This window comes from Branchiostoma floridae, chromosome 1, assembly GCF_000003815.2.
Source record: "Branchiostoma floridae strain S238N-H82 chromosome 1, Bfl_VNyyK, whole genome shotgun sequence".
In the NCBI taxonomy this organism is placed as follows: domain Eukaryota; kingdom Metazoa; phylum Chordata; class Leptocardii; order Amphioxiformes; family Branchiostomatidae; genus Branchiostoma; species Branchiostoma floridae.
This window is the reverse complement of record NC_049979.1, coordinates 1,016,018-1,039,255: the sequence shown is the minus strand read 5'-3', so window position 1 is coordinate 1,039,255 and position 23,238 is coordinate 1,016,018. Positions and strand designations below refer to the sequence as shown.

Here is a 23,238-nt window from a genome sequence, read left to right as displayed (position 1 = left end):
AAATTGCCATCACACGAATAGGGGACTTTGGCCATGTAGGGATAAAAGCCTGGTAGGGGTTGATTGGCTAGGAGTGTTGGCCGGCCTGACCTTAGGTCGCAAAATGTAGTCGACCACCTAGCATGTTGCGTGTTTTCGGTCTTATTTTTCCAGCGACCTGTGGAGCCTGGTAGAGGCTAGCGATGCCCAGGCCCTTGGTATATGTGATTACTGTTTTATTATTTTTCAATCCATCGATTGTCGGGTTAAATTGACGAAAGTACAAAAGAGTTTGTATGTAAGACAAGTGTCTGCAGCTATAAGACTTCTTGCCCTTGGCTGGATTCTCTCCCGAAGAGGCGTTGAGATCCCTCCCTAAGTTTTAGGTGTCTAGCGGGACCGTGGCCTGGAGAAGTCGCAGCTCTATTTCCGCGGCGGGCGGCCCGGGTGGCGCCTGGCGTGTGGCGGGATGAGCTGGGCGTGAACTTGAACTTGGACCTGGCAGACTGTCATGGTCCTCGTTAGTGACAGGCAGATGTAACGTTACGTCTGTTTCTGTACTGCAACGACACTCGCGCTAACAGCCAGGTTAAACATTGCTTACCGTTCCCATAAAACACAAGACACAGAGCTCCTTCGTTGTCATGGCAACATGTAACCGTTACCATGACAACAAAGGGTGTGTCAGTTACCATGACAACACATGACTCGTCCTGTCCTGTCCCTTTCTCGCCTGTCCGTCAAAAGTTCGTCAGGAATGCTAAAGTTGATGCAACTGAAGGTTCGGTATTCTCAGGGAACTACATGTTCTCTGTAAAGTTGGCGGGTCAATTTGTTTCAGCTTTTAGATCTCTTCAGATCTCGTAAGTAGGATTCTAGCTGGGTTCTCCCACCTCCCTCCCCATTTTTCCTACGTCGCTGTGTGCAAGGGCGTCTTTCGACATCTGTACACTTGGAATGTGGGTTAACCATCCCATCATCATCATGTCAGCTTGTGCTGGACCGTACCTCCGACAACCCTGGCTCTAGTCTGACGGGGGACCCCCCTTCCTCCACCCCCCTCCGGTCCCCGGTGGCGTGTTCCCCTCTCCGGGCCAGGATTGGCGGACGGCCCCTGACACGCCGAGCCTCCGCAGGAATGTGACATATTTAGGAAGAGTCAGCGGGTCCGCGCGTCAGTCCGGGTAAACTTCCCCAGCCGGCGTGCAGGGCCGCCAGCCCGCGTGTGTGAGAGCAGAGAGCCCGCCCGTGCCGTAGGACCGACCGGGATGGTGCTGGAGGGGTGAGGAGGGACCGGGAAGGAACCACGCAGAAGGCAGACGAGAGAGAGACGACAACGTTTGAGAGCGGGAGAGAGAAAGGAGTGTGTGGAAAAGGAGAGATGGTGACAAGGCTTTGTTGAAACGACGGAGAAAGAGTGAAGCAGAGAACGCTTGTGATTACGTACAGCACACGGATTATCGGTAGGCTGGCAAATGTTCTGTTTCAACAAGTTCACGTCAACTGTTGCCTTTCCGACGTTCATTCTGTGCAACTGTGCAGAGCGAGTAGATCAATGGCAATGCATAGACCAGTATCTGAAATGGTATACAATATTTCTTGACTGTGTATCGTCCTCATATTCATAACGCATGGTCTTGTCAAAGTGATAAATGTCCTTTATATCTGTAGCTTGTCCGGCGTTTTTGAGCTACTGTGCAATGCAAACAGAAGCGTTTTGTAGCTCATTCATTGATAATGCATGGACTGGGTGCATACAAATGTATCTGAAAAGGTATACAACATTTCCTGTCCGTGTGTCGTCCTCATGACGCGTCCGTGAAGAATGATGTCGTTCTAAACCCCGACGCGGTGCCCGGCATGTCCCGTACGGTTGTTCCGCCTAATGGCGACAAATTGGCGTCGATGTCTGCCTCGTTGGTCTGCCGGCTCGGCCGTCTCCCGTCACGGGGACCTTCCCGTCGTTATCCCCGGGACCCGGGCGCGTCCGAGTCGCGGAGAGGGCACTCAGGGTGGGAAGGGGGTGTAATAATGATACCGCTTGGCTCGGAACACCTTTTACCAATTACCTGTGCATAGTTGGCAGACTACAAGGTCGGGCCGAACTGCCGCGGGCACTGGTCCTTCTAGTGAGGCTCATTTCCTGACGTTTCAGGAAAACTTGTGCCAGAAGTCAGCCTTGTGCTTTTTATCTAGCTGCGGTCTGGCTAGTCTGTGTAACACAAACTCTGCTGTCGGGGGCTGTAACCGGCCCCTCTAATCTCCAAGCAGAACCTGCAATGGCATAAGATAAGTACCAAACTGGCCAAGGAGTGTAGTCAGCCCAAAGGTTTCTATTTGCCTTGCCCGGTAGGGAAACACACTCCTAAGCCGGCTTTACTCCTCTGCCAGCTTTTGTCACTATCTTATGCGCTAACCTAGGATCTGCTTGGAGATTAGGTGCCTTCCAGGAGGCTGGCGGATGTTGGACGGGCTGCTATAAGCGAGATTCAATCAGGCTACGGTCTGGCGGCGCTTTAAATTTTCCCAGCCCTTCCCTACAACTTTTCCCCCGCGTGTCTCCCCATCTTACCGCAGTGTCTGTGTTGTAATCCTCTCAGTAATAACACAAGCCTATGCGGAGTACATGAGGTACATGGGAACCGCTCCTGCCGCAGCCCGTTTGTTATTGTTCGCCGCCGCGTGTGTGTATACTGGCGTGCCGAGCGGCGCGAACCTAAAGGCCCCCACTCTGCCCGCCGCCTCTCATGTCCCACCCGGCATCCCAGACATCCCCCCGTTATTTTAACAGCCAGCGTGCCCTAAACAGACGCATCCCATAGTTCACCGACGACCCAATCAACAGAGTACGTACGGCTCTCCATCATTCCGGTCCCTGGAACGAGTTTTGGACAAGCTTTGGACTCAAAATGAAATACAAATGCACGAACCTTTAGGTGGCCAAACTTCCCTCATCTTTCTTTTGATAGCCAGCGTTAGCCTCTATCAGGCCTAAGTCGCAAACTGTACTCTTTAGCCCGCTAACTCCTCTGGCGTGTAATCTTTCTATTTGGCCAACTTCTGCTATATTTTTCAGCGGCCTGTGGAGCCTTGTAGAGGCTAAGCCAGAGTAGCTGAATGATCTGATAGATGCCATGGAAGACGAAGCCCTTTAGACGCTGCATTGTGTTGAATCTCAAGACACTTGAAGTCCGAATCACCTGTCGCGATGTCTGCCAGCAGGTGGCTTGAGACAGGTGACGCGAGAGGACCAGTCAGTGTCACGGGAAGGACAGGGGGAGGGGCGGGACCGGGACAGCGTCGTAAAAATAGTTGTTCGGATGTTTTGCCACGTGTTGCCGACAGTCGTATTAGCTTCGTGACAGGCTTTGCGGGCGGCGCTTTCATGTATGTAATATATTACCGCATTTTGCTGAGTGATTTGTGTTTTCTGGCATTGCAATTGTACCCTTCCTCTGGTCAATCTGGGAGCAGATCTAAGGAATCGGCTCGTTCTCAGTGTCGGTTTACGCCTGTCTTGCAACAATTAGTGCTCTTTTCTGTTATTGTATTTTTAACGGTTCGCCTCCTCCTGTATCTGATTGAAGAACACCGCAGTTCTCTACTGTAGTAATATTTTGTACTACTGTAGCAAGAAAAAATATTAGAAACAAGCTAAATGGACACTTTGTCTGAGGTGCCAGACGGCCACTAGTAGTGATACGAATTTGCAACCCATAGGGGACTTTGGCCAAGTTAGGAATAATAGCCTAGTAGGAGTTAACTGGCCTAGGAGTGAACTGGACGGCCGGCGGATAGACGGTTAGACTGTAAGAGACTGAAATCCAATGGCAACTTATTTGTCCATATTTGGCCAAAGTCTTCTCTTCTTCATCCAGCTAACACGTCTGCTTGGAGACTAGATGGGGACTACCATCTCGCTAGTCTCTACCAGACTCCGTGGGTCGCGCGCTGTTCCCTAGCCGACTGTACTTCTCTGACCGGCTTACTCCTCTATTTGTTCCATTTCTATGGTTTTTCCAGCGACCCGGAGTCTGGTAGAGACTACAATCCCGCCCAGACGCGGCTCGTCAGCGTGCATGTCCGGCAGCGTGTGTAGAAACACGGCCAGGTGTGGTCCATATCCCGACAGCGACATGCCCTCGTGTACTCTCCTCTAAATAAACGGCTCCGCTCAGACCCTCCGCTGACGAGAACCACATTTTCCTCCCAGACATGTTCCAAGGTCTCCCCGCTACATCTGTACATCTGTAGCCGTTTCCGCCCGACCCGAGGTTAGCGACCCTGGTCTTCAGGAAAATGTGTCGGCCGGGGTAACTATGTGGACTTTCCTGTGATTCTAGGGCTCTATTTTATGCTCTCTCTCGCGAGGAGGCGAAAAAAGCAGCACTACTACAAGATAGACGAACTAAATATCACTGAATGCTGCAAAAACACACGTAGAACACCGAGACGTAGCCAGATCCTTACATCTGCTTGGAGAATAGCGCTGCCCGGCGAGTGTTGCCGACATATCTCCAGGATGGATGTAAACCGTGGATTTAACTCTGTCCCTCCGAACTAAAAGCGTCTAACTTTGTACGAACAAAAAACACCACTCGGATAATGTCTACAGAGAATACTGTACTGCAGAACCGAGTGCATCTCTGTCGCTATATGACACCCGACAAGTCCCCGTTTTGCGTCCTCCCGGTTTGTTCAAGGATGTCCTTCGTCTGCGACAGGGATCGAGTACACGTCGAAGTCGTGATGCCAGGGTCATCCTCAGGGGGCAAGTCAAGTTTATGTCTTGAAGACATGTTGGCCCTGGAGCAGAGAGGCTCTAGTCTGTACATAGACCTGGCTTCTGGGCTAGATTCACGACAGAACAATAGGTTCTATTCAATGTCTTGCGTAGCGTACATTTTTTTTCAAAAACATTTAACCAGTCGGAGCCGCACTCTGCTTGAAGAGCATTGCCAGTAATGGACGCTGCACATCCAGTAGCATATCCCGTTAGTTCCTAATCTCCAAGCAGAGACTAGACTCCGACTGTTGTCTGACGTTCTTTTAAGCGTTTTTATCAAGCTTTCTATTTTCTACGATTTTCTTCATCTCTTGCGACTGTAAAGAAAGCCAAGAAAATGGTACAGAATAGAAAGACAGCCGGAGCCTAACCTCTGCTTGGAGAGTAGTTTGGTCCCACTATAGTCTGTCTCCTTCGTGCGCGAAAACTAAAGTAGAAATTGGCGCTCCTTCGGGTCCGACCATCCCTGGCCTGCTGCCTTCATTGACATAATGTTAAATCTTTATTGACACATGAAAAGTACAGCGACTTTCGTAAGGTCTATAGGACCCTATAACAACTACTTGCAGTACATATAAACAGACATATGAATATCTATAGATATGCATAAGTCAACATGTTGAGTCTAACGTGTCATTTACACTATTGGTTCTAAGGTATAAACATTCTTTGATATATTTGTACACAGGAAGGCATATCATTCTCCCCACATTTGGCCAATTTCTACTCCTCTCTCACCACCCAAAGCCAGGAGTCTGGTGGAGAATAATCCTACCCGCGAGCGTCTGTCTCTAGGCTAAGCTACCTTACTGACCCGAGGGGTCGTCCCCGACTGCTATTTTCGGGAGATGAAACCTTATTCGCTGGAATTTGGCGGGAAATATTCCCGCGGTAGCCATTTGTTTGTTGATGATATGATTGTCGGAGATGTCGTGATGATTATGGATTCATGTCGATACTAACGCGAAACGGGTGGGAGGCAAAGCTTTTGTTTGTCAACATCGGCTTTGGACGAGCTTCACGAAGTCACAGCAAGCAAGTCTCGCCGAGTTCACATTCACAATATTACAATCACACAGTCTTGGTTCAATCATGCTTGGCTTGCTTGGTGTGCGAATTTCGATATCATAGCCCAGGTTCAAGCTAATGTCCAAGCAGATCCTACGGTGCCATGAGATAGTATCAAAGCTGGCCAAGGAGTATAGTCGGCCAAAGGGAGTCAAACGGGCACCGGTCGTATACATACACACTCCTAGGCCGGCTTCACTCCTTTGCCAGCTTTTGGTACTGCATGTATCTTATGCTACCGTAAGATCTGCTTGGAGACCTACAGGCGAGCAACGCGGCAGAGTCTTGAACATGTCACAGTCTTGAGTCTCTTGCGAAGAAATTCCCAGTCGACGACTTGGAACAAAGCTTGTCTTTTCACGCACAGCAAGCTTGTTTTCGTAACTCATCACCTCGGGTAGAGAGATGCGTGACTTTCCGGCCCCAGTCAAAGTCCCGAAAGTTCTGTTTGGGTCACTTGAGGGGATCCCCGTACGTCGGTACGTGGCTGCTCACCCACTGAGGGTCGCCGAGGGGCTCGGGCCAAGTCTCGGGGCGGATTTGGGCCGGAGAAATTGTGTCAGGCTGCGAGGATCGAGTTGCCGAGAATTCGGCGACAAGATCCACCTATTTCCAGCACGCCGGGTATCAGACTGGCTAAACATGAGTTAGAGGTCCTGTGCGGAATGGCTAATGCGCGCGGGAGAAATGTCACTGTTTGTCATCTCCAAGCAGATCCTACGGTAGCATATTAAAGGTAGCATCAAAAGGTCGTAGAGGAGTGAAGCCGACCTCTGTGTTTCGCTACCTACATGGCAAATGTGCACCTCTTGGCTGGCTACACTCCTTGGCCAGTTTAGTACTATCTTATAAATGCCATCGTAGGATCTGCTTGGAGATTATCTGTTTGCATAGCACGAGACGTCATCTTCAAGTAGATGAAAGGATCCGGTCAGCCTGAGTGTTTTACGCGTGTCTTTGCAAGATTTATTGCACTTGTCTAGTATAGCCGGTGTAGGAGGGCGTGAACCGTTGAAAAGTGCAATACTAGAGACGAATACTGAATGTTGCAAAAAAAAAAAACAGCTGGATCCTTACATCTGCTTGGAGAATATCGACCCTAAACGCTCCTGTATCTTCCCGGTGTTTGGCCAGGTAGGACGCTTGTTTCATGACAAAACTCCCTCTGTGGCATGTAGATGCCGAGGTGTGTATTGTCCAAGGCAATGAAATTCAAAAGGCCAGAGGAAGGACTCACAGTCCTTGATAACGGCCTGCCCTGCTGAAGACCGGGATCTCCTTGGAGGTAACTTGGATCTCCTTGGAGGTAACTTGGATCTCCTTGGCGCTAACTGGTTGGCGGCACGTTCTGGCGGAACATTGTTCAGTCACGGCCCTGGGTCATTAGCGGTAATCAGGATCGCAGGCACAGAGCGGACTGACAACCGGGACGGGGTAGGGAAAGCGCAACGAAAGGATTGCACGGGATGTTAATCTCCAAGCAGATCCTACGGTAGCATAAGATAGTATCAAAAGCTGGCAGAGGAGTGAAGCCGCGGCATAGGGAGTGTGTATGCTACGTTGCCCATCTGCACGCCCTTTGGTTGGGTATACTAGTACTCATTGGCCAGCTTTGATACTATCTTATGGCACCGTAGGATCTGCTTGGAGATTATCGGATGTAAGCAGATGTTAGGATCTGTCTCCGTTTTAGTGTTTTTCGCGTGTTTTTCAACATTTAGTGCGTTATTTTTCCAGTTCACCTTTTATTTCAAAGTATGTTCGCCTTCTCCTTTGCGCACTACTAGTAATATGTACTTAACGTTAATTCTTATATCTGCTTGGAGATTAGCGCAAGTCTCCTGAATTCAGCCCCGTCCCAAAATGTCATTACTGCATTCATACCCCAGAAGTCCATGAAACCCTTTATAAGATGAACAATCGTTGACGGTTAAAACAGTCTTCTTGTCGCCGGAAGAAGGACATTTTACATTTTTTGTAGTGTATGTATAGCCTCGGGTCCAAGGCTTGTTGTCAGGTAGCGAAGCGCTATTCCGACCAGACACTACACTCTGCACTTTTCACGAGACTGTATTCTGTACGTAACGTTATCTTACGTAAGTCGCACGATGCTATGTGATAACTTCAGATAAGGCCTGTTTGGTTCTGTTTGCGTTCTATCTTACTTATAACCATCTGGGCAGCAGCCGTCGGTTTAATCATTGATCGACGCGTGTTTTCGGCAAAAGGTGTGTGCAGGGTCATCGACCTGAGCGACCCTCAGAGTGACCGGACGTAAAGCGTAATCTTCTTATCATTTAACGTCACAGGTAGTTAAGCGCCCCTCCACAAGCACACACACACTCAAACACGCACGCACACACACACGCACACGCGCGCGCACATACACACGTGCACACACACACACACACACACACGTGCACACGCACACACGCGCAGATATACATATAAGAATTGTTAAATCTAAGACCCATGGAAGAGTGAATCTTGTCAGGTACGTCGTCATGCAACAAGTCTATCAAGGGCACGAACATTTTTGATAAGCGTTCACAGGTCTTCTTACGCGAACTATGGTAGGGCGAAGCGTCTACAAAAGGTCTACCAAACCATTTAAAATCATCCTCTCTCTCAAAGTTACGTTTAGGTTTCATCATCATCATCATCCGGGCGTGCTGGTTGCACGGATGGACATGACTCTCTCCCTCCATCCTTCCCTATCCTCCATAGCCTTGGGATTGTTTAGGTATATCATGACTAAAAAGAGTACGTTGTGACAGAGAACTTCAAAGGCTTTCTGAAAGAAAAAAAAAGAGAAGGATTAAGATAATAATGAGATTGTATGTGCAGTACCGTACTGCATACCCAAAGATGACGCAAGGCGCACGTAAGATCCGGATCCCGGAGCAGGTGCTTCGGATTTGCGCCCGGCTGAAGAGGGAAGACTCGGTAAAGCCTCGTACAGAGGGATCGGCGCAGAGTCCCTCCCAAGGCGTGGTTTTCGGGGATTACGGCTTCCCAGAATGAGTTTGTTTGATTTCGCATTGATCTCGCTGATCCCGCTCGATTGTCTGCACTTATCAGGCGATGTAATCTGCGGGGTCGGTGTGTGCAGGGGAAAATCCCGCCAAAGCGCCCGGCGTGGGGGCGGACTGGGTAACTGGATAATCCACATCATCGTTGTCATGGTAAACAACAGTTTAAATAGCCTCTTGCTTGGTGAACTGAAATTTGAAAACTGGTAGGAATTGTCCGAAATAAGGGAATAAATATATTACTCTCAAAGCAGAGGTTAGGCTCTGGCTGTTGTTTTTGCGTATTTTCATGCGTTTTTATCGGGCTTTCTTTCATTTTTTTTTCTTTACGTCTCGTGTCCATAAAGAAAACGGTGCAAAAAAGAATGTCTGATAAAAACACCTAAATCACGTCAAAAAACAGCCGGAGCATAATCTCTTCTTGGAGTGTAGGAATATTTTCAATGTAAACATTTATTCTCTGATTGCATGCCCAAATTGTAACTTTTAAAAGTCTGACCAGCGTCTTTGGCCTGACTGACTCCTCTGGCAAACTGAAAGCATTCAACCTGTCTGGCCTATTTCCACTTCTATGTTTTCAGCTAGTAGCCCACGTAGTCTGGTAGAGGCCTAACCTATCCGAATCAACGCCTCTGGGGCACCTGACATGTTTGGTTTAGCGCGGGTATCTCGAAAACGTGTAAATCTTGTAATTCTTTCAGCGGGGCCATATCAGCGGCCCGTTCCGCTGCATTTCGAATCATAATTGGCTGTCAACTGTAAAAACAGGCCGGAGGTTTTGAGTGACGGGCCCATACTCGGAGGGGCACTTGTTTCCGAGGCCGTGTCCCGGCTGAATGGGACCACCCTTGGTTCTGTTTGACAAGCAGCGTGTGCGGAGGGCGCCACGCGACAGTGGGGGACAGGAGTGACAATGGACGCGGGGGTTCTGGTCCAGCCACGGGCTCTAATCCTATTCCTGATATTCTCTCTTTGTCTGGCTGTACCAGCGTGGCCGGTGGCCGTAATTTTACACACAAAAAAGTATGTCAGTTTTCTGTTCATACGTGTCTTTTAATGTTTGACGGATTTGCACTTGGGATGACAACATTCCGTCAGTACTTTGTGCCGATCTCAGTTCACCTGTACTCCAGTACTCTCCAAGCAGAGGTTAGGCTCCGGCTGTTTTTGACTTCTTTTTTTTGTCGTTTTTATTGGACTTTCTATTTTGTACTCTTTCTTGGTGTCAAAAATAGCCGGAGCCTATTAAACCCCTGCTTTGAGAGTACTCCAGTACTCGCGGTCAAATGCTTCCGATAATCCAACTTCCAAGATCTTCCAAGGCGGTTCTTCTCAGGCAAACCTACTTGTCATGCCTGGTATACTAGTACTCTTCTAGCCTTCCCAGGCGAGGATGATTGACGTAAGAAGTTACGTAGTACGTACGTGCGAACTGTCAAATCCAGAAAGACCAAGTCCGCCGGAAGAATTTTGAAGGGTGCCCAACCTACATCGTTAAATAGGGTGTCATAATCTTATTTTTTCTTGAACTCCCCTTTCCTGGTTACACCGGCGCTTGTTTGCAATCACCGACATATCTATGTGCCGTGGTGCAATTCTGTCGTTTGTCTATTTGTATTTGATGATGTTCTAAACAACTTCCTCCCGAAAAACGTACATAGCTGGCATGTTTGATGACGAAACGCGGTCCGGTTTGCGTCAAGCTCTGGTATGCAGGCGCGAAGGTGCTCTCAATGGTGACACGTCGCCTTTATATTGCGCTGGGTTTGCAAGATGAGTTGTAAAAAATCTAGGTCGCTCTCGTCATGTTGAAGAAGATTGTTTGCTATGAAAATACCGGCCGTCCTGCCGCTATTGAGGGACTGGCGGCAGGCACCTGGGCTCACATCAGATATGCTGTTTTGTAAACAAACGCAACTCCCCCTATCAATCAGATGGAGGGACCGTACAGTAATGCTACGGTCAGGAGCGCGAGGAAAAGATTACTGATGCACAGTGATGCGCAAAATATCCTCTTTAAGTTTAATAGAGAAAAAAATACATCAAAGATTGAAGTACTGTATATTTAAGGAAAACAGTCAGTTTGGTATAAATATTAGGCAATAGTTATGGTAGCGCTGTCCTTTTATATTGCTTTTTTGCTCTTAAAAATATAATCAATTGCGGTGTTTTGCACATAGTCCTAGCAATGTGGTCGTGGCGAACAAAAGTATTTTAGATCGTACGTTTCATTGAATTTTTTTAAGAAAAGCAACAACAAACTGTTAATATTATCAACTTGTAAAAATAAAACCTCGATAGACTAAACTGACACGTTCGAGACACCCTTTCCGGACGCAATGGCTTGTCCCTAGTCGGCTACTCCGTCCAGTTATCCATTGGTTAGTCCTATTGAGAATATTCCACTACAAGAAGGGGGTCAAATATTTTATATGAAATATATGGCTACCAAAGACTAACATAATAGCCAGAAATATAATATTTTCTACATCTTTCACTCAAGATCAAGTTATAATATTGATTTTAAGGTTTTACTTCAATGTCCGTTTCAGTTAGTCGCAACTCTCCGATAAGCATACCGCTTGACTCCCCGGCGAACCTCATGGAATGGTCCGATCGCAGACGATAATTACTCCACTATTTTCGCATCCGAGTCGAGTTTGCCGTCCTGCCTGGCATTAGCAAGAAATGGTGAAATCATTTACTTCCCATGGCAGATCCATCTTTTATATAGTCCCGAGTTAGTTAACTGTTAGGAAGAAACGTTAGTTGCCTTTTCCCTGCCATTTTCCGGGCTGTTTTCTTCGGGAGAAGGCGGGACAGTTTGAATAACGTCGTCTGATTCCCCGCACTCGTGGTGATGGACAGTTCGTCCGCTGACTCCGTCCCAGGCGGATTTTACTGTTGAATTTTCATGAGCTTAGTTAGTGGCTGGTTTTCTACTTGACTGAGTTGCTGATGTATTTTGTGCCCGCCCCTACAGGAGACTGACCGCAGCACATGAACAGAGAGGATGAGCGCAGGCGGAGCGGGCTTGGGGCTGGGAGCGGGCCGGGACAGGAGCGCTGACGGCCGCAGACTTCACACCGTGAGTTCCGCTTCGCTTGCTCTTCGTGTTGTTGTCGTCGGTCTTGATTATCATACGAATCGCAGGTCAATTTGCTCATTATTTTCACGTAAATGTTGTCAAAAGCATTGTTCCTTCTTTTTTTTTCTGTGTGTGGGTACAGTTTCAAAACATAGATCCACAGTGCGGGGCGGCGAGAGCGTCCCGGTTACCACAACCCATGGACCGTAAGGCGCAGTCGGGCGCGGCGGAGCGGGGGCGACCCAGGGCCGCCGGAGGAGGAGGGACGGGCGCCGGCATCTGCTGCGAGAAGTGCAACGCCCGGCTCGTCGAGCTGAAGCGGCAGGCCCTGCGGCTGTACGTGACTTCTCGGGGGCTCTTGGCTCACAACGTTACGGTAGGTGCACGCACGAGAGGTCTGGCCCGGCCCAGACATTTGCAGTTCGCACCCCGTCCCGAGAACACACGGAAAGTTTACACATCATTTGTTTGATACACTCCTTTATGTCAACTACATACACACAAGCTGCGAGCTGGGCACGGATTTTAATTTTTCCTACCCTTTTAGCTCACGTGGAATGAAAAAAAAAGTTGCTGTTGGTATGCACTGGCTTTTGTCAAGCAAGAGACACAACACTGCTCCACACCCTTTCCAAGTGTTTTTACTTGGCAGGGACAGCGGATTTGATTGGATAGAATTACAGGATATTTCAAGGCAGGTTTTCAGAATATTGACATCTACAAGGCCTCTCCATTGTTTGGGATCCCGGCTTTAATGAACAGGCTGTTTCTTTTACCCCGTTTGTTTGCAGTTCGTTCAAGTGACGGCGGCATTTGGGTACTGGCCCCTGTTCCATCACAATGGTCAAGGTGAAGATAAATTTACAGGTCACAAGGAGGTTAAATCCCCTCCTTGTAGAGCCCAACCTTTTCTCCTGTCTTCCAGACCATTGGTCTGGAACGCACCAAGTTTTTCTAACCCCAGTTTGCTTAGCACAAATGATGGTAAATTCCGCCTTTGTGGAAGACTAGCCAAGAACAATGCGGGGATGTTTGGGCAGGCTTGTGAGGATATGGCACTGTTGATAAGCTCCAGCAATCTTCTGTTCCTCATTAAACGACTTGAAGAAACAGTACAGGGATGGAGATAGTTTCAAGAAGGGGTAGAAAATTGAGAACAGCCCTCTTCAGTCCTTATTGCCTGTACCTTACAAGGTGGACACAAAAGGCAGGGCAAACTGCAGGCCTCGGACTGTCCGCACAATAAAATGCACGGGCAGCCACTCAGAACATATTGGATTTGATCACACGTCAAGTGGGCATAATTCCCTGCACCCCAATAGCCGGGTGCAAGCCTGCCTGCCTTGGTAGATTGACCCCAATGCTGATGGGGTATTGTTGGGTAATGTGATGTAACAATCCACATGATGTCGGCCAGAATGTCCCTTTATCATCGACCTTTTCGCAGGTCAATCTGTCCGCGTTACCTGAATGCTTGACATGTGGTACAGTCAGAATGCTACATGCCTTATGGTATTAAATGCTAGGATCTCCAAACCAGGCCCCAGGTAGAGCTGTTTGTAGGAACGAAGAGGGTCTGCATGGTGGGTCCCGACAACGATTTACGCTGAATTCAGAAGAACCCCCTACGTATTACGCTAAATCAAGGAAGGCAATTACGCTAAATTTTGTCGCCTCGCTACGAATTACGTAGATAAGATGGTTATCCCTACGACTTACAGGAAATAAAATAGGCTGCCTACGCCTTACGGAGAAGAGCATGCAGACCCTCAACGAAGTGTATATCAAGAAATGTTTTGTGTGTTTTGTGTCTGTTTAACATCATTCTTCCATGAAAACAGCAACCCTTTTTCTTGAAAAATATCTCTTCCTTCCTGGTCCCCATTTGCCTTCAGGGCGTTAGGTTTGAATGTCGGATCTCTTTCAGATTTTGCATCTATGCATCCTGAATGTCTCAGTCGGGTGATACCCTATCAAGAACAAGAGGCTCGTATTCTCTTGAACTGTTGTTTTACATTACCTCTACAAACTTTAAAGTAGCTGCAAATTGTGTATGACCACAAGTTTAAAGAGTTCAATGTTGGGTGAGAAAGAAGTAAAAGAAGCTTCTTTTTCAGAGCTGTAAATAATCCTTATCAATGGAGCCCTTTGTAAGTTGGCCTTTCGGTTTTTTGTTTCACAAGCCTCAGTCTTCAAAACAGTCTCAGTCTTGAAAACAGTCTTTAAAATTTCCTCCACTTTCCTCAAGACATGCTAGTAACTCAACTTTTTGGTAAGAATTGAGGGAAATCTTTGTCTTCGCATAATTTGCTGTAGGAAAGTTACGATCCCATGTTTTAGCCATAGAATAATGACTGTCTCTACTAGCTAGTTAGTGGTCAGTCTGTCTGCTGCTATTTTCGTTCCACAATTTCAAGGGTCATCACCTATGTATTTATTTTGTCAGTATGATTGGCCTGGAATGTACACAAAGGGCAGGGCCCAGGGTTCACACCTGTTTTTTGGAGAGGCTGGCCAAAGCTTGCCGCCACCAAATTTGCATGTGTCCTAGACGAACGGAACATCCAAAATCAGGAATTGTTTGAGCCAGGAGTCACCTATACATTGTAGATGTCAGTAAAAATCACTACATTTTACATCGCTTTTAGGTTTGATTCTCTCTCCATAAGGAGGGCTTGCTTGGCAAACATTGAATATTTGTGGGTTGAAATAGTTTACCGTGTATGCTTTTTTTTTACTGTCATCTAAAAGTATTTTCCCTATAAAACAGTCTGGCATTTATCCACAGTCTATGGATGACAGTGCAAATGAGGTGAATCAAATTTTCATGCAGGTCATAAATTGGATTTGCACATTAATGACTGTATTACGGGGCTCATCATATATGTGACCCGGCATTGGATCGTTCCCTCTGGCAAATTCAATGTTTTATCCATCTTTGAAAATTACTTTTCCAGGGAATTCCATCAGTGTTCCAGCGATGGCCATCATGAGTCACTTTGACCGTCTGAAACTCTATAAATCACAGTAACTGCACAATGCAAAAGTTACTCATGCAACTGGATATATGTTTGTGGACAGTTAGACCTTTCTAACAGCATCCAGTCTTATCTGAAATGTCTGACCATCAAAATCAAAATTTATCCGGTTGTTTAAGTGACTTTTATGTTGCAAATCCTTTGCTTGATTACCTGGATGTCTAACTTTCATCCACACATAGAACTGCACTTTGCTTTGACCTGCTGGGTGGCGCTTTTCATGCAAACCCAGCTTCAACCAAGTCAGTCCCAGGTCCCTCTCTCTCGAGACATGTGACCTTTTTAAAAGGCCAAATTAGTGGCAGGCTAACCTGCTAACCAATACTGACAAGGGCCGTCCAAGATTGCAAGAGGAGATCCCACATCAAATCAGTTTTCCATGCCTTATTTCCCCTCTTGTAGCTGTGGTTTGGAAAGGAATACCCCAGCCACCCAAGTCCTGCAGAATGAATCAATACCAGATTAGCACTGCAAGGTTACCGGGCAGCTGTGCAGCTCCACCAAATCTCTATATTGAATTTCCATCCTCGATTCAGGGGGGATTTCCGTCCTGTTCAGGTGCTTCGCTGGCACAATGGCCCTCTTCATCCCCTGAACCACACAGGGTTTTAATGTACAGGTATGAGCATTTGGGTGATGATGGCTGCTTATAGCAATGATTGCCTAGCAATGCTCGCCCTGGCCTGGAGAAAAAGATTCCTTCAAATTGAATTTTTCACAGTCAGTTTCATGGTAGGAATGCTGTGTAATTGTAAATCCCTCCCAGTTGATGTTTTGTGGAAAGCGGACACCATATTTTCCTCCTGGTGAAATGGCATGTACAACATCCAGTTATCCCCAGTGGGTCGGGTTACAGCGCCCAAGGACATTGAAGTGGCAGGCTGTAAGTCATGGCAGACGTCATCCTGGAGTCTCAAGTGGGCCTGCCCCTTGTCTCTCCACAAGGTGATTTGTTCCAGGGGAGTTAAACGGGATGTTTATAACCTTGGGCCCAGTTTTTCTCTCTCAGCTCCCCTCCTCCTCCCATGGCTTCATCCGTGCGCGAAACTTGGAACGGCACGCAGCATATTTTAGAGCGATTGTCGTGTTTGCGGCCATAAGCTTTGAGATAACAGCACGTGAGGGTACTTCTGCATCGCTCACAAGGAATCTCTTGTAGTTGTACTGAATTTACTTACTGAAGCTTAATCTGAGGGAATATGAAGGGAGATTAGATATAAGTGGTCCCTGGAAATGGGTTAAGGAGGTTAGGAAGGTCTCGGGCCCTCTCTTGTTTCAATCACAAGGTTTTCTTACAACCCTCTTTCCACTGGACGCTGAGCAGTTGGTAGATTGCTTCACAAATTCCAAAGGTAAAAAACACATTTAAAAAAATTTGCAGGTTTTGTTGACATTGAAGTCATACTTTTAATCTTGCATCATATTCCAATTATGTATAACTTTATTGCACAACAATTGTACGAGGTACAAAGTATGGCATCTACATAACTACAGTTCTATAGCTTAACTTCAGGCTTATCTGGAGACAAAAGATAAGAAACTTTAGTAAACTGGCAACATATTCGAAAATTAAGACAACCTTTGCGCTAGAAAACTATCTTTTATCAATTCAAAACAGATCATTCACTAATAGCATAACAAAACTAAGGATTGGAGCACATTGTTTAGAAATTGAAAAGGGTCGTCACAAAAATATACCATCCGAAAAGAGAATGTGTCCCATCTGCAAAGACAGTATTGAAGATGAATACCATTTCCTGATGACATGCCCTTGTTATGATGAAGAAAGGAAAAAGTTATTGACCATGTGTAACAACAGAACAACACTACCTAATACAAGTAGAGAAATATTCAATGTAATTCTATCATGTCCCGACTCCACATCTGTCCACCTAGGCCAATATATATATAATGCTATGCAAAAGAGAAGTCGTGCTTTAACAATGTAAAATACACTATGCCGCCTTATTTTCTATTATGTTAGATTAGTATACTCATGTAGATAGTTCGTAGTTGCTAGTAATACATGTTACTTGCCATACATTGTACCTGATACAATCGTTGTGCAATAAATTATAAACTTGACTTGACTTGACTATCTAACTAATACAGGAGTTGTAGTATGGGATAAGTTTCTTACATTCATTGGACGCTTTTATAATCATTTGAGGAATTTCTAATGTCTAAACCTTCTTTGATATATTTTCCTGTACCTGCCATGCAGGGATTGTCACGTCATGATGTATTTGAATTTGCACTTCAGGTCCATGATGATATGAAGGATCACACAGGTCCAATTTTTCGCTGTGTAGTGAGCGGAAAGGGGGCATTTTTAAGGCACGATCTACACACAGTTTTTCCCGATATCGGCGAGCCTACAACCTCTCGCCGACAGCTTTTTTCATCGTCTAGATGGAACTACTATATCGCCATTACGATGTCGGGAAAATTTCTCCCGAAAGGTCTGGAGTCTGGACCATTCGTACGAATACTACGATACCTTACCGATAGCTTAGCAGGGGTCCCCGACAGGTTCGCGCGCGTGTAGATGCTTCCCGACTTCGGGAAGGCTTATTAGCATATAACGCCATGTGGAAAATCGTGCTATATGTTTATGACTGCAAGCGCCATGGGTGTCCGGCCCCCTACGTTCTAGATCCCTCCCGACATCTCCACAGATATTGGTAAAAACTGCGCGTAGATTGGGCCTAAGTGTACATGTGCGGAGGCCTGCAGAAGAGGGTTGTGAGTTGCCCGGTAACTGTACACGAGCTGCATGTTCTAACAGTGTTTGCTTAGCTTCTGCAGCCTTTTCCCATATAAATCTCCCTTTCCGCTGAATGCAGACCTTAGACCCCGAAGCTAACGTCAGCACTAATCGTCAGAGATAAAATAATGGCCCTTGAAAAATACTTCATTGTTCTTTCCTCGAGATCAAATGACCTGATTAAGCTGAGTAAGCATATCTAGAGATTTAGGGAGGTGAGGTACTAAAATAGGTGACTGAGTTTGAACAAAAAACTCCCTCACAAGGAAAAGGTAATGTTAAACTTCCGGATTTTTGTGAAATATGATTGTTTATAGTAGGAAGGTAGGAATAGACGAATAAGCTTAAAAAAAACACGTAATCGTGCTGCTAAAAATACAACTGATACGTTATCCAGGTTATAGATATGTTTGGATAGAGAGCTATTAGCCTGGCCATAACGTTGAAGAAATGTAGAAGTGAGAAATACTGTCGAGAGAGAGAGAAATGATGTACATCTGTTATATGCTTACCCATTGAGTCTTACCTGAACAAACTTGTTTGTCTTTCCATGAACATAACCATTAGCCTGTGTCAGGGCCGTTGAGAGTACTGTACAGTAGAAGCCAGTTAATTGCACACCGGATAATTAAACACTTCTGTTAATTGCACGAAATCCCCAAATCCCATGGTGGTGCGGTCCAGCTTAATAACTTCGCTTTGTTGCACAATTCGGATAATTGCACGGAATATACTGGCAAATAAAGTGTGCAATAAAGCGACTTCCACTGTATTCACTTTCAGACATGCCCTACTCTCCAAGCAGAGTTTAGGCTCTGACCGTTTTTTGCCTGTTTATTTAGGCATTTTTAGCTGGCTTTCTATTTTGTACTCTTTTATTTATGTATCATGGCTACAACACATGAAGAAAACGGTGCAAAATAGAAAGCCAGATGAAAACGCATAACACGTCAAGAAACAGCCATTGCCTAACGTCTGCTTGGAGAGTAGACATGCCCCACTGCTACCCTCACTTCAGACCAGATCTTTCAGCAATTAATAATTTATGAATACTTCCCAATAACGTTGATGAAAAAAAGTTAAAGACGACGAAACAACTTTTTATACCTGATGCAAAACCCGAATGGAGTGGTTGACCTATTGTCGCCGAGTGACTGACACTGAAAATTGCCTGGAGCGCAGATTTATGCCCTTAATGTTATCTAAAGGTTTCCGCTGATAGATTTACAGTTTGTTACTTCCTGACTTGAAGGGTCAATCAATCCCCAACTTTTGCCGCAGCCTCCAGAGCAGGGCAACAGGCTCGCGGATTGCCTGGAAACTGTGGCAGTCCTTGTTTGTGGCAATTATTTATCAAGTTTATTGCAGATGCAATATTCGCACAGACCTGTTTATTCGCGGCCTGCCCCGAGCCGTGTCTCGGACCAGCTCGAACAGAAAAGGGGAGGGCGGAATTGCCGGGATACATGGTGAAGTTGCCAGGTTGCACGTCGTTTTCCCATTACCGACACTCTAATTGCACTTGCCAAGGTTCAAATGGGAATATAATCCAGAGAAGGTCCCGCCGTTTCCTGCCTGCGCGCCTCCGCAAATGTTTTCTGTCCACCTCACAGTTTACTGTGAGAGGAAGGGGCACAGGGAGGAATTAACCCCCACCACCGCCTGGACAGAGGCAAACAAACATTTATAAGACAACAGCGGTAATGAAAGACACACTCTGGGTGCTTGGAGTCTGACAGAATTGTTTAGACAAAGTCTGTTGTGACTCTGCCAAACCATATCTGCCCTTCTTTCATCAAGTGCTGTTACGCTGTGGAGAGCCAGCTTGGCCCAAGGCTACAGATAGGAGAGTTGTTGAGTTGTAGATCGAGCAACTTGGTATGAGAGGAGAGGTGTTTTATCTGCTGTGTCCTCATCTCTGTCTGAACCAGGGTTGTAGCCAGCACCCGTCTTGCAGCTGGGGACAGAAATTGTTTTTGCCCATTCCGTCCTCTGTGAGCAAAATTTCAACCTCAAAATGCAGGAAATAGCGTTTCAGAGGGTCTAGTTTTCAAAATTTTCCTTTTGACCTTTGGGACCATGCCTCCGGACCCCCCTAGGGACGCTGCACCAAAGCCATTCAAAATCGAGGGGACGGAAAATGATTCCGGGCCGGCTACAACCCTGGTCTGAACACTGTCAGTTACAGATGTATTACGGCCAAGCTGTGGTTTGAACTGTTTATTTACGTAGCATTTTGTCATAAACTGTAAACACCCCAAATCCAAGGCAACACAAACAGTCCAGTCACTTGCTCAAACTGTGAACTTCCTGGGCCCTAAGAAAAATAAACGATGTCTGCCTTCACTCAGGACACTTTGTTTTTGGGAAAACTCGCCATAGTGCCAAACCCTGGCAGTCAGTGGCCACTCCAGACCATTGTCTCCTAAACATGGTCTAGAGAAACTTTTTTCGAACCTCATCGCTTTGTGATGAAGTTGATGAAGACAAAAATAAGGGGCATTTCTGATGAAATGGTGCAACAACATTGGTTGTTGGAAGAATCATAGGTCAACTTCAAACACTTTCTAATATCACATTGGAACATTAGTATTGTGGCGCTGCATGTGTACAAATGAACTACATTTCAAGACAGTGCCTAACTAGCTAGTTCCACCCAGACTGACAAGAATATAAACAGAAAGAGGGGGTTCATGAAGATGGGACAGATAAGATTTTATCACTGGTTTATCTCCTTTTCTGCTTTCTTTACTCATCTTCTGTATACAGAGACTGTCCAGGGGGGCAGACCAGGTTTCACTGCTACAACCCCCTACCTTGTTTTAGCTGGTAAGGATAACAGGACCTAATGTACACAACCGAACCATTTGACCTAGTGGGTTAGGTAGGGATGGTACATTAGTGGGCGCTCTTGGTCCTGAAATACTCCGGTGCATTGAAGTCACATTTCCTACATTCATGACACAGGATTTTGTTTTTGTTAGAATAGAAAGGAAAGAAACCATGGTTCACTTGGATTGCTGGGGCCAGCCTCACAACTTATGCATTCTGTGGTGAAACTTTGGGCACTGTCCCTGGCTGGAATGTACTCCAGTTCATCTTATAGTAATTAGACATCATTACAACTTCCTGTTGATAGTAACCTGATGTATAGGCCATTACCGGGATAATGTACTGACAAGACAAGAACGGGATGAAAATGATACAACTTGCAAAGAGTTTTCAGCTTTGATGGCTATATTCCAGGACAGGTATGCTGTGTGCAGCAATGGTTAGAAGAGATCTGTCATCACAACTAAAGACTGAAGCTCTACCTTTAGTTTACAAACATCTAGCTTTGGTGGGTTCGTCGGGGTAAACAGTGAAGTACAGAAATGAGATAAAACAGGTTTGAATGTCTCAACTGCTTCCCACTTTATTTTCACTGACGGAGATTTATGTGTGATAGAACTGGGCTGGCATGAAGTTCTGAGGTCTTGCCTTCCTTGAGAGACCCCTTGAGAGGAGGGGGAGAGTTTAAGGTATGCTCCTTGGGACTGGGGCTGGCTCTCTAAGGAGTCGTCTGACTGAAGGAGTTACTTTCTCCTGACCACAGGTTGATGATGTCAAACTGGACAGGTTTGCCTCTGGGGTTTAGTAAGGGCTTCTCATTTATGTTATGCTATCCTTTTAAGTGTTAGCAGCCTTCTCCTAAATCCTACTAGTACTACAGAAACAGCAAGGAAATATGGCATGGCCGTCATCACTTCACCACCTTCCTTACTTCCTCGGTTATTCTCAGAATTCTCAATGTGGTGCTTGTCACAAATCTCATCAATCCATTGTTTTCACAAGAATTCACACAGTGGGGCTGTTAGGTAATGTAGCATGAAAGAAATTACCAGGTAATGTAGCATGAAAGAAATTACCAGCCTTTGCATTCCTCATTTGTTATTTTCTCTAAGGAGACAAGGCATGGCAATGCAATTTGACATGGTGGAGCAAAAGACCACACAAAAAGTCTGGAAAAGCGTATTGGCCTTTTCTCTCTCTCTCCACGGAAGGCACATAGAGGAGGAGAAAAGGTGTTTGACCTGGTCTATTTTTGGTAAGAGGAACTGAAATATTTACAAGAAAAAAAAAGGTTGTGGGTAAACAATGTTGAAAGGCAGTTTCTTTACAGACTAAATAACGCAGACTGACTAGCTGCGGGGAGCGGGAGAGAGACTGTGTCTTTGTGCCTGCCCAGGGTGAGATGTTTGGTCACGGAAGATTGACTTTCAATCAAAAGTGTTTACCTTCTGGAATTAGTACACCCATGCTGGGGTTGACTCAGTGCTGAGGTGTGGAGAGATGGCAGGACCTGGAGCAACCACTGCCACCTGGTAGACTACAGGCCCACCTGAAGGCCGTGCTACAGGGCAAAAGGACACAGTCAACTTCATGCTCTGGTGTGGTTCGGAGTGCAAGTCTTTGGTAAGCCTGCAGACTCTGGTTTTTGATTGGAGAAGGTACACAGAGCTGCAGAAAGTGGGAGTCACTTGCCCTGCGTTTGCACCACCTGGTAGACTACACTACAGGCCCACCTGAGTCTTGTCTGAAGACTTACAGGGCAAAAGGACACTGTCAACTACTAGTATACTGGCAGTGGTGCGGTTGGGAGTGAAGGTCTCTGGTAAGCTTACAGACTTTTGTCCTTTCTTTGGGAAAAGAAGCAGAGCTTCAGAAAGTGGCACCTGTCCTGCGTTTGCTGGCATCACCTTTTCGTCTGAGAGTTACAGGGTACAGTTACAGAGCAAGAGGAGTTGAAGGTGAAAAGGACACAAGTCAACTTCTGGCGCTAACGTTATACTAGTAATGGTTTGGAGTGTGAGTCTGGCAAACTTTGGTCCTTGCTTGAAGGAAATATGTAGAGGTTCAAAAAGTGGCAGGCACCTGCCCAGTGTTTACTAAGGTCACCTATTGCTATTCGTCTAAGTAAGAGTTACCAGGTACAGAGCAAGAAGTTGGAGGTGAAAAGGACACAAGTCAACTTCAGGCACTATTCTTGTAGCAGTAGTATGGTTGGGAGTCAGTGTGAGTCTGGCGAACTTTGATCTTTGATCGAAGGAAATATGTAGAGGTTCAAAAAGTGGCAGTTGTCTGCCCTGTGTTTACTGAGGTCACCTATTCGTCTGAGAGTCCCTTACCAGGTACAGAGCAAGAAGTTGGAGTGGAAAAGGACACAAGTCAACTTCAGGCGCTATTCTTGTAGCAGTAGTATGGTTGGGAGTCAGTGTGAGTCTGGCGAACTTTGATCTTTGATCGAAGGAAATATGTAGAGGTTCAAAAAGTGGCAGTTGTCTGCCCTGTGTTTACTGAGGTCACCTATTCATTGAACTGTAAGTGTCCGTCATCTACCCAGTTTTTACTGAGGTCACCTTCAGAATCAGAATCAGAATGATTTATTTGTACAACGTCACAGCCTTTTAGGCTGAATTGAGTGATACTGTAATTCCTGA

At 46.2% G+C, this 23,238-nt stretch overlaps 1 protein-coding gene across 1 annotated transcript in view; it reads left to right on the top strand.

Annotated features, from left to right (window-relative positions):
• Window positions 1-23,238, top strand: part of LOC118421544 (kinesin-like protein KIF26B) — an 85,124-nt gene that overhangs the window by 9,458 nt on the left and 52,428 nt on the right. Inside the window, exons 2-3 of the mRNA XM_035828882.1 lie at window positions 11,849-11,953; window positions 12,096-12,329. Coding sequence (XP_035684775.1) covers window positions 11,879-11,953; window positions 12,096-12,329 — 309 coding nt within the window. The 5' untranslated portion in view covers window positions 11,849-11,878. The remainder of the gene's footprint in view (window positions 1-11,848; window positions 11,954-12,095; window positions 12,330-23,238) is intronic.